We start from the raw sequence: 11,901 nt of genomic DNA on the forward strand, positions 1-11,901 counted from the left end.
TGAGTGACTCCAGCCAGGTCTCCTAAGCAACCAAATTGGCCCGGTTGCTAGGGAGGGTAGAGTCACATGGGGTAACCTCCTCGTGGTCATGATTAAGTGGTTCTCGCTCTCAATGGGGTGTGTGGTAAGTTGTGCGTGGATCGCGGAGAGCAGCATGAGCCTACACATGCAGAGTCTCCACGGTGTCATGCACAATGAGCCACGTGATAAGATGCGTGGATTGGCGGTCTCAGAAGCGGAGGCAATTGGGACTTGTCCTCTACCACCCGGATTGAGGTGAGCAATCATGCAACCATGAGTACCTACTAAGTAGTGGGAATTGGGCATTCCAAATTGGGAGAAAAAGGGATATAAAAAAGGTAGCTAAAGTAGATGTTGATGTGTTGCTGTGGAGGCAGTCAAATGCAAATATATACCACAGTGTGACATCACAATGTCATTTTGGTAGCTTGGTTTCATCAAATGCTCTTTTTGCAATGTGGAGGAAGTTTTGTTTCTGAAACTTACAGTATGTTTTTATAATACAATGAACTCTTATATGTCAAATGCTCAAGGAAAATTTTATTCCTCATGTCATGACCCCTTTAAAACTTAGTTTTCTGTGAGGGTTAGGTTTAGGGTTAGGGGATAGAATATAAAGTTTGTACATTATGTCTCTGGAAATCCAAATAAAACATGGAAACGTGGAAAATGTGTGTGTGTGTGTGTGTGTGTGTGTGTGTGTGTGTGTGTGTGTGTGTGTGTGTGTGTGTGTGTGTGTGTGTGTGTGTGTGTGTGTGTGTGTGTGTGTGAGCGTGTATTTATCACTTTGTGGGGACCAAATGTCCCCATAAGGATAGTAAAACCCGAAATGTTTGACCTTGTGGGGACATTTTGTCGGTCCCCATGAGGAAAACAGCTTATAAATCATACTAAATTATGTTTTTTGAAAATGTAAAAATGCAGAAAGTTTTCTGTGAGGGTTAGGTTTAGGGGTAGGGTTAGGTTTAGGGGATAGAATATAAAGTTTGTACAGTATAAAAACCATTATGTCTATGGAAAGTCCCCATAAAACATGGAAACACAACTGTGTGTGTGTGTGTGTGTGTGTGTGTGTGTGTGTATTCCTTAAGTCAATACGGCTTCAAAATTCACGATTTTTTAACGATTTTGGTTTCTGTTTCCAGTTGGAGCTTAGATGATTCGTTGAATCCCATTCCAAAGTTTCGTTAGCATTCGTTTAACTTTTTGTCAATGTAGATGCAGCATTATATCTTGACCTCATACACTTGCTTATTACGGCCAAAAGTGTCTAGGTAGGCATCTTAACAGGTTTTGAGACTCGCCGTGACAGTGTCACGACACCGGTCTGCGGATAAAAACAGTCCGAAGAATAAGCACATTGTTATCGGGCTGAAACAAACTCCGCCCCTCAGATATCCGGTATACGATCAGCCGGGATGGAATGCGCTGGTTAAAGTTCTCTCACTTTCAAACTTCCTCATCGACCGTGTTTCAGCCACTGTACCTTCTTCATTGACTAGCCTATATAAAAGACAAAACTTCATCGCTGACATGTAAGTGAACTTGTTGAATCTATCGCTTAAAGTTTGTATTGAGGAACTGCTTTTATTTGAATGATGGAGCACTTGAGAGGTCTACTTAAGAGGGTGTCAACTTGTGCCAGGTGGAATGTGGGTGGGTAACATTTGGGGCCGTGACCCGGTTTTAACACTAAAATCAATATTGATTCAGACTGATAAGAACACGTGAATTTACCTTTGCCAAGCCTCACTTAATAAGAGGCTCAGGGTTTACAGCGCAATGAGAACGGCAGCGGACATAACAGGTTTATCTATGGTTGCATTTTAGAGAATATCAAATAAACCAGTAATATGTATCAAATGTACTACTTTTATGTCTAGTTTACTTTTAAGTTTGTCCGTTTACTGATTGTCTCGCTCCCCAATTCACTGTTTTCGGAGAAACCCCTCTGAGCTCCTTAGGAATGTTTGTGCCCAGTTATCAATAAATGTGCAGAAAATACTTGGAGAAAAGTGTAACACTTCAGCAAGCATTATTTCCCGAAATAATTACAGAGCTTACAAAACGAAAATAAATAAATGATTGCACTTTAAGCGTCTACTTCTGGTTAAGATTCACACCACTCCATTTTCATATAACAACTTATATTAAGTATTTTTGGGACGCTTTAATCCAAATCAGGAGATACAGCTGGATACATTTAGAGAAATCTATGTCATGTCTGTACATTATTCATAGGGAATTTGCAAGCGCAATAGCCTACATTATTAGCCTGCATGGATTTTTGAAATGTTGCCTGGCCTATAGGTTACTAATCTAAAAGAGGAGTAAGACGTACAATAACCCACTTTTTTTGTTTTCCCAATGTGAATGCAGAAGTTTGTCATTTTTTGGGCCACAAGTCTTTTTATTTCCACAATGAATCTTTGCTTGGCAGCTCATTATTACTGTAGGCTACCTCCCCCACTGGCGTTCATTCTCAACTTATGTAATTTTGTGTATTTGGGATCAGGATGTCTTATTAAAGGCCCATTTGTCATGTGATGGAGTGGTAATGGAGCAACGGAAATGCTGATGCCCGGTATTTAAGGAAGGAAAAAATGTACCCGTGGAAATCTCGCCATTTCGTTTCTTTTAACAGTTATAATATATAGTAATATTATATTAACGATCGCAAACACTGATCGGGACAATTGGGACCACAGATGTGTAACGTAAAGTCTCACATAATGTCGCACAGTGTGCCATGGCGATCTCAATGCATTCATATAGCTACAGTCCGACAAGTAACAATCTTAAAGGACTGTACAAATCCTACAGTATTTAGAGAGCTTAAGCCGAAATGGCTTTGAACCCAACCCCAAACATTAATGAGTCTAAACCTCTTGAACTTTTATTATTTTTTATTTTTCGATGTATGAGTTAATTAATAGTTGGCTGGGGTTTGGCATTGCATAACTGTGGCCAACTAGTTCATTGCATTATCTTATTTAAATGTCCTAACACGGTCCATGGATCTTTCCCCATAACTTTAAATGACAGTGAGAAAGGAATGCAGAAGAATGCTTGAATTTTCCTAGAAGTGGCAGTCATAAAACTCGATGTCAGCGGGCCTCCTCCAATCTGTACTTTTCCAGTGAGGGCTGAAATTTGGCACGAGTCCCTTTGCTTTTGTTTCTTTCATGCGTCATCAAGAACAATGGTTGAAGTGTGGCTTGAGGGACAAGACTAGAGAGAAAGGATGAAAGAGTAAGATGCAATAAGATCCAGGATGGAGTGCACTCGTGAATGGCAGTGGTTGTTTTTGGATGCACTGACAATGGCATACAGGTAGCATTTGATCAGGTATGGTCAAACGGTTCTAGGCCTATTCTGTTTTGGCTTTACTGTTATGTCGAACAGTGTTGGAGAGTAACGAACTAAAAGTTGCAACGCTACTAATGTTTCAGTTGCATTACAGTAGTTATTTTCATAATATTTTCACAATTCATGTTAATCTGGATTTTCCTTTGAGTTTTTAGAATGGCAGTTTTGAATTTATGAGTAAAATAAGGTCTGGATTAGAAAACATACTTAAAGATACTAGGATGTTTTGTTCTACAACATAAATTGCACAAATTCATAAAAACTCCAACCAATGGCGAATTAGCCTTCCGGGTTCACCAACAAATTAACGTCACAGCTGAACAGTTTACAGAAGTAATAATCCCTTTCATTTTTTCTACAAACTAATTGATTTTCAATGATAAGTTATAAACCTTTAAAGACAGAATTACCGTGAGCTCCTAGGTTGTTCAAATCGTGTTTAATAGCGGAATTCCTGATGAACAACTACATTACCCATGGTCCAGCAGAGATAGATCCACCAATCAGAGAACTGCTGCCAACAAAGCCCACCAAACAAGTCCAGCAGCAACCGCCCACTTCCATGACTCGTTTTGAATGACGTAATCCAGTCGGCCTCCCAAGTCCCTACACCCTCAAACTAAATATTTAAACTTAAAATATATTCTTTCTATACTTATAATCAGCAACCTAAAATCAGTTGTTTTAAAAATGTCCATTGTTTTTTATTTGAGTATGTAATTCACAATGCTTCGTGGGATTGCAGTTTGTACCCTCGTGTAAGAAGGTAACTTTTTAAGATTAGTTAATTGTATTCTCGATTATTTATTCGATTAATTGGGCAATCCTATAATCCATAGTGCTCTATGGCTCTAAATACTTTTTGGCTTCAAAATAGAGTTTGTAATGTCGTGATTCACCTGGAGCTGGTTGGAATGGTTCAAGGCTTAAAACTCTTTATGTTTTATGTAACTTTTTTTATGTAACTCTTAACTCTAATATGTTATTAAAAAATACTTATGGAAGGGTTAGATTAGGGTTTCTAAGGCGTTTCTGCAAAATCCGTCAGTGTTTTGAATGAATACATCACATTCAGTCAGGTGGTCACATACGGTCTAGTCGCACAAATATTTTAACATATCCAAAACTCAAATCAGATCTGAATTTTTCCTCTACAGATGGTTAGAACTCCACACATACTCTGTCTTTTGTCAATCTGTCATTTGCCGGAGGCAGTGAAAAGGCAGCTTCAGTCGAGTAAGATGAAAGAAAATGATCTGCAAAAATGTAATGAACACTTTTCCAATTTAAATAAAATTGTAAGGAGTAAAAAGTGCTATAGTTTTGTGGACAAAAATATAATTGTGCGGTAATAATATTAATTTATTTAATTATAAAACTAAAATTTAATTCAAAAATAATAATTTTGGAATTGATGACTTGGACTAAATAATAAAGAAAAGCAGCGAATAAATGCCCGACATAGATGGGAACTCCTTCAATACTGTTTAAAAAGCATCCCAGGGTGATACCTCAAGAAACTTGTTGAGAAAATGTCAAGAGTACATGTCTGTCAAACACTGTTTTGATTTATTTGTGATTTTGTTTAGTCACAACATAATTCCCATAATTCCATTTATGTTATTCCATAGTTTTGATGAATTTACTATTATTCTAAAATGTGAAGAAAAAAAGTATAAACTTTTGACCTGCAGTGTGTGTGTGAGTGTGTGTGTATATATGTATATATATATATATATATATATATATATATATATATATATATATATATATATATATATATAGTAAAAAGAAAACTTATTTAAATAGTTTTAATGCAGTTAGCAACTTTTTGTTAGTAATTTATTATAGCTGTAAACTGCTTTAATTTATGACTAGCTTGAAGCTAGTTTTAAATTAGCTTCCCCAACACTAATACCGAAGACTTATTGCGCACGTGTGATGAGTAGACTCGTGATGTTTTTATCATAATGTTCAGTATGACAAGACTGGGTCTTTAATCCATGACTTTAGGGTTGTTTTTGAAAGACACATTTAATGATTCCCAGAAGTGCATTGCTGTTAAACACGTTCCTCTCAACAGAACATGTAGGCTAGTTCTGTTAAGTTTAAGATCTGGTTTTCAGCGGTATGACATAGCAGAAGATTCTTTGGCCCCTCATAGACGTCACGGCTCCAAAGTGGCAAAATTCGAACACACCCACTTGCTGCTGTACATGAGCCAAGCCACGCCTCCCCAAGCTAGGAACAAACTACAGGCCCCGCCTCTTGGTTAGAACGCGATCTCTTGCCTCCTCCCCGGACTTTTAAATAGTTGGAACAGTAGTGCAAGCGTTCAGTAGCGCTTTGTGTCGGTTTGGTTACGGATACGCAGAGGAAAAGTACAGCGATGACAATCCAAACGGAGACGAGCGTTCCAGCTCCCGAGTTGACCTACTCTAAAACAAGAGGACTAGTCGCTAATCTCAGTGGTAGGCTTTGTTTTTCAGATGAATGGAGCCACTCGAGCCTCCTACAGCAAAGAGAGAGAAGAATATTAAGTGATCTCACTTTTAAATGAGCTTTTTCTCTTGCTTTCTTTTTTGTGTGCAGCGTTTATGAAACAGAGAAAGATGGGACTGAATGACTTTATCCAGAAGCTTTCCACAAACAATTATGCATGCAAACAGTAAGTTGATGTATTTAAAGCTTTGTTTTCTAAACAAGCATGGTTTTAAGAAATGTATTTATTGCTAAACCCTTGTTTTTACTAAATTAGCCCAATCATATTTGAATGGGTTTTGTTCAATGTGCATATTCATACATTTCTTGTTTGTTTGCAGTTAAAGTTGTCTTTGCTGTAAACCATAAAATGATCATCAATCTTTGATTTTCTTTTCTTGCTGTAGTCCTGAGGTTCAATCCATCTTGAACTTAACACCTCCACAAGATGCTGAGCTAATGAACAGCAACCCTTCCCCACCGGTAAATCTGCTTTTTAATTATCTTGGTTGAGCACTAAAAGCATGCGTGTGTGTGTGTGTGTGTGTGTGTGTGTGTGTGTGTATTTGTGTATATAATCTCTACATAAATGGAACCATAATTGTCTGATCATTTCTCTTTCCTCTCCAGCCTAGCCCTTCTCAGCAGATCAACCTTGGTCCCTCTTCCAACCCCACTGCCAAACCCTCAGACTTTGACTTTCTCAAGGTCATCGGAAAAGGCAGCTTTGGCAAGGTTCTGCTGGCCCGACACCGGAGTGATGAGCAGTTCTATGCAGTCAAGGTGCTGCAGAAGAAAGCCATCTTGAAGAAGAAAGAGGTATGAAATCGTACAAATCCTGCTGCATTTTACGTCTTGGTCCAGGGCCAAACTGTTAAGAGCTGTGGAGAATACATTAATGTAATAACTGTATAATAATAATAATACTTCAAGGTTGCAGTCAGCATGCTCATGCTTGTGTTGGCACTCTTTAAGTATGTTGTTGCTTAGTTAGATCTCTGTGTTATCATTACCCCCTAACCTTTGACCTCTCCTTTTGTGATGTTAAGGAGAAACACATTATGTCAGAGCGAAACGTTTTACTGAAGAATGTCAAGCATCCGTTCCTGGTGGGCCTGCATTATTCCTTTCAGACTGCTGATAAACTCTACTTTGTACTGGACTACATCAATGGTGGCGAGGTATGTCATTTAAATAGCTTTGTTTGCAAATGTGATCTAATCTGTCATTTTGAGTCACTTTTACCCAGAAATGCATTTTGGACAGATGCACATTTTATGCAACTTTCTAATGATGTAATAATTATTATGTTTCTACTCTAAATCATCGCCGAGTTTGGGAGATTAAAGCTTACTTTAAAGTATACTTGTGTTTTGATGCGAACGCTCTGCATGTCGAATGCAAGCCTGTCATAGTTTACTCCATAACTGTGTGCGAGTATTTCCGTGCACTTGACTTAGACATACACTGTTGTCGCTCAGTGCTCGAACACTCTGCTGATGAAGAGTATATGAAGTATACTTTGGGCTTTATACTTTGAACATTCCAAAGACAAACTTGAGAATTCCAAAAAGAGAATGAGATTGCAGGAAAGAGGGAGAGGCAAAGGAATGATAGAAAATAGATTAGTAAAAGATATAGATGGAGACAGTGTGGTAGATGCAGACAGAAAAAAGGATATCCTATCATAAGCAAAGAGAAGATGCTGAGCTCTGAATAGGAAACTTTCCTCAGGAAATGACTGGGAGGGGAGAGTGTGTGTGTGGGGGGGGGGGGGGTGGACCAGATTTAGCAGCTGTGGAGGTTTAGACTCAGTCTAACTATACAAAAGTCTCTGGGGGGCTGTGGACGGGGGCTCTTTAAACAGAGTGCATTCTCATTTCCTGCCATTGTTCAGGATTGAAGAGTCTAGAAAGCCTTGATTAAATGTGCTATTCAGGATATGGAACTCATGGCCTAATCTGTCTCTGTTTATCTTTGGTCTTTCTATAGCTGTTCTATCACCTACAAAGGGAGCGATGTTTTCTGGAGCCACGTGCACGGTTCTATGCTGCTGAGATTGCAAGTGCCTTGGGGTACCTACACTCTTTAAACATTGTGTACAGAGATCTGAAGCCTGAAAACATACTTCTGGACTCACAAGGACACATCATCCTGACTGACTTTGGCCTCTGCAAAGAGAATATAGAACCCAATGGAACAACATCTACGTTCTGTGGAACACCGGAGGTAAATTATATTCAGTGCCAGCATCTGACTGTATATATAGATTGGTAGACAGGGGTCTCTCTCAATGCAATTATATTTACAGTAAATAAGCTAACTCTGTTTTTGTCTTACAGTATTTAGCACCAGAGGTCTTGCATAAGCAGCCATATGACAGAACAGTTGACTGGTGGTGTTTGGGTGCAGTGCTGTATGAAATGTTATATGGCCTGGTGAGTTATTTCAGTGTTTTGTGCAAAAATTAAATTAATTGTACCTCTTTAATTGAATGCGTTTACTTAATTAACTATATTGAATTGACTACAGTGTAGCACTATATGTTGTTTTTTTTACATTGAGCTTTTGTTGTAGTACTGAATGGTTACATGAGCTTGATGGTTAACAGTTTTATGGTTGCTTCACAGCCTCCGTTTTACAGTCGTAACACAGCGGAAATGTATGATAACATCCTGAACAAGCCACTGCAACTCAAACCCAACATCTCCAATGCTGCTAGACACCTGCTGGAGGGTCTGCTGCAAAAGGACCGCACCAAGAGACTGGGCTTCACTGATGACTTTGTAAGTATGAATGAATGTGTTTACATTTTAGTGAGATTATTTTGCTGTTTGTCTAATGTCTAATATATTAATTTATTTTGCTCTTATATCTAATATATAATCTGTTTCACTCTTTCTGTAGACTGAGATAAAAAACCACATGTTCTTCTCTCCCATAAACTGGGATGATCTGAATGCCAAGAAGCTCACTCCCCCCTTCAACCCTAACGTGGTACGTTCCGTTTCTCTCTTTTGTTGATCTTCAGTAATTACCACATTGCCCTGGATTTTAGAGATAAAAAGAAATTGGTCATGCTGCAACGATATGTGATAAGAACATGCTTGCTTGCACCTTTTTTACTATTGACAGTTTTATATATATTTGTGTGTGTGTGTGTGTGTGTGTGTGTGTGTGTGTGTGTGTGTGTGTGTGTGTGTGTGTGTGTGTGTGTGTGTGTGTGTGTGTGTGTGTGTGTGTGTGTGTGTGTGTGTAGAAAATATGCATTTATCAATCACTGCAAAAATATTTTAGATATTGTCATTTTGACAAGCATGCTTTTTTTTTTCAGACAGGGCCTAACGACTTGCGCCACTTTGACCCCGAGTTCACTGATGAGCCAGTGCCAAGTTCAATTGGCTGCTCCCCAGACAGTGCTCTCATCACAGCCAGCATTACAGATGGAGCCGAGGCATTCCTAGGCTTCTCTTATGCCCCTGCAATGGATTCCTACTTGTAGCCCATTGATGCAGAAACTGCATCTCATAGACTCTTACCTGTAGCTCATTACCATGGAAATGCTGTCCCATGGAATAACACCTGTAGTGCATCACTATGAGAAAGAAAACCCAGTCACATTTCCCTGCCTTCAGATGGGGGTATTCGCACATGACATAACGGCAGCTCAAAAGGCCTTTGTTAAAAGGCTGGAGTTTTACGCATAATAAAAGACATCTCATCTTCATCGTCCTCATCCAACTGCATGGTTTCTCCTCCGCTTTCACCTTTCATCCAATAGATGGTGAAAGAGAGAGTGTGAAGATTGATGCTGATGGATGTATATTATTGTATATTTGCCTTGAGTTTTTCTTTTATAGGATTGTTGAGACATTATTGTTTTCGATGGAGTGTGTGTCATCTTAACATCCCTTACCCATTTACACATGTTTGTTTTAACTAATTAATGTGATCTGGCATGCCAGTCAGATATAAATATAGTCATCATGATGTCAAAACCACTGAAATATATCAACATCTGAGATATATATATATATATATATAGTACTGAGCAAAAGTTTTAGGCACATTTATCTTAAGGTTATTTATATCATCAGCTTTAGCGGGTCCATTTGAAATATACATTTATTTTGCAAACGGAATAGTATAGAACAGGGAGCACTGCAACAGATGGTATAGTCCCCACAGATCCCCCCCACTGAACATTGAGTCAGTCTGGGATTACGTGCAGTCACAGAAACAATTGAAACAGCCTAAAAAGATTGGAAGAACTGTGGTGAATTCTCCAAGAAGCTCGGAACACCCTATCTGACAACTAAGAAAAACTGTGTCCAGGTATACCTGGGAGTATTGGTGCTGTTTTAAAGGCAAAGATTGTTTTACCTTTTTATTTTTACTGGACTTTGTATGACATTATTGATAAATGAAAACTATTTATGGCATTATTTTTGAAGATATCCTCACTATACAACATTTTTCACAAGTGCCTAAAACATTTGCACAGTAGTGTGTATATATATTTGTGAGCAGTTACACATCTGGGATCAAATTGCACATTTAGTTCTTCATTATCATCCTAATTTAAAGAGCTCTTGCCTTTTTTTTTCTTATTTAGTTTTTTGTTCTTTTGACTTGAGTGGGAGGTGCTAAAGGGATCTGCTGCTACTGTGTGTTGATAGGCACCTGGACCAACGAATCAGATAGCTCGGTCTCACCTTAGTCTTCCAGCCTCCTGAAATGTAATTGTACAGCTCAGACATGTTCACATTCCACTGTATAAGACTGTATTGCTATTTAAGTTTGTATATTTTAAGTCTATGTATTAATTTTAATGTATATGAAACTTAAAAGTGTGCTTATGTACTGTAAAATTGTTAAATGTTTGAATCATGTGACCTTGTTTGGTTTGCAATAAAACTTTTTTCCCCAAACAACTTGTGCATCTTTGTGTTTTCCTTTAGAAGAGTTCCAATGGCTCAACTGGGAATTTCAAAGGAACACATGTATATTTGGTGGGTTGGTTAACTTTATTGTCCACGTTGTGGAAAATTGTCTCTGGCTTTACCATACAATACATCACAAACAATATATACATATACATTAAAAAAGGCATACAAAACAAGACAGAAGTTATCGATCCCTTGCATTAAAAATTTTAACAGCATTGTGCACAAAAGATAACTGATAAATTTCTTCATTGCACGTGGTTGCCTATAATGTCTCCCTGATGGCAACCGGTGAAATTCACCATGAAGAGGGTGAGACACATCCCCTACTATCACTAAAGCCTTTTGCTTGACTTTACATGTATATAGATCATTCAGATGTATCTGTGTCTTGCCAAGCATCTTACTGACTTCATTTACAATCTTGGTCATCTTGACCCTGTTTTTAACACTCAAATTACCATACCACAAGGTCATGTTATAAGTTTAAATACTTTCAACTACATTTTTATAGACCATTTCATTTATGTTCTTACTCACACCAAAGTGATTTAACCTCCTGATCAAATACAACCTTTGTTGAGCTTTCTTACAGATGCTGTCAGTATTCTCTATAAAACTAAATTGAGCATCTATGTGTGTCCCCAAATACTTAAAATTGCAAACAAATTCAATTGGATTCCCACAAAGTATTACAGGTTCCAACTTCAAAATATTCCGCTTATCTCCAGTAATTACCAATTCTTTTGTTTTATCCACATTTACCACAATTGCACTCAGCTGACACCACTCAAAATGTCTTTTATGTGCTCTTGGTATGTGCGAGTCCTACCTATCTCTCCTACTTGCAAAAGACCCACAAGAGCCATATCATCAGCATATTTAAAAAGATGAAACACCTTATTTCTATTTGTAAACTCATTAATACACAAAGAAAAGAGTAACGGTGATAAAAGTGCTCCTTGTGGGGCTCCTGTGTTTGATATAATTCCAGACATGTTGCCATTAACAACCACACTTTGTGGACGTTTAGAAAGGAAAACTTTAATCCACCAAACAAGTCCCCCGTTAATCCCCAAATTAA

At 38.1% G+C, this 11,901-nt stretch overlaps 1 protein-coding gene across 5 annotated transcripts in view; it reads left to right on the forward strand.

Annotated features, from left to right (window-relative positions):
• sgk1 (serum/glucocorticoid regulated kinase 1) overlaps positions 1–10,805 on the forward strand; it is a 32,584-nt gene extending 21,779 nt beyond the window's left edge. For 3 of the 5 annotated variants that reach the window (XM_052090887.1, XM_052090889.1, XM_052090888.1), the window contains 9 exons: positions 5,983–6,058; positions 6,279–6,354; positions 6,502–6,690; positions 6,921–7,052; positions 7,864–8,100; positions 8,214–8,309; positions 8,502–8,657; positions 8,779–8,868; positions 9,206–10,805. In XM_052090887.1, the coding sequence (XP_051946847.1) occupies positions 5,983–6,058; positions 6,279–6,354; positions 6,502–6,690; positions 6,921–7,052; positions 7,864–8,100; positions 8,214–8,309; positions 8,502–8,657; positions 8,779–8,868; positions 9,206–9,373 (1,220 nt within the window). In that variant the 3' untranslated portion in view covers positions 9,374–10,805. Of the gene's footprint in view, positions 1–1,423; positions 1,557–5,699; positions 5,862–5,982; positions 6,059–6,278; positions 6,355–6,501; positions 6,691–6,920; positions 7,053–7,863; positions 8,101–8,213; positions 8,310–8,501; positions 8,658–8,778; positions 8,869–9,205 lie in introns of those variants that run through there. The other 2 variants (XM_052090891.1, XM_052090890.1) reach the window with 2 other exon arrangements.
• Positions 10,806–11,901: the final 1,096 nt, after the last annotated feature.

Source organism: Xyrauchen texanus, chromosome 25, assembly GCF_025860055.1.
Source record: "Xyrauchen texanus isolate HMW12.3.18 chromosome 25, RBS_HiC_50CHRs, whole genome shotgun sequence".
NCBI lineage: Eukaryota > Metazoa > Chordata > Actinopteri > Cypriniformes > Catostomidae > Xyrauchen > Xyrauchen texanus.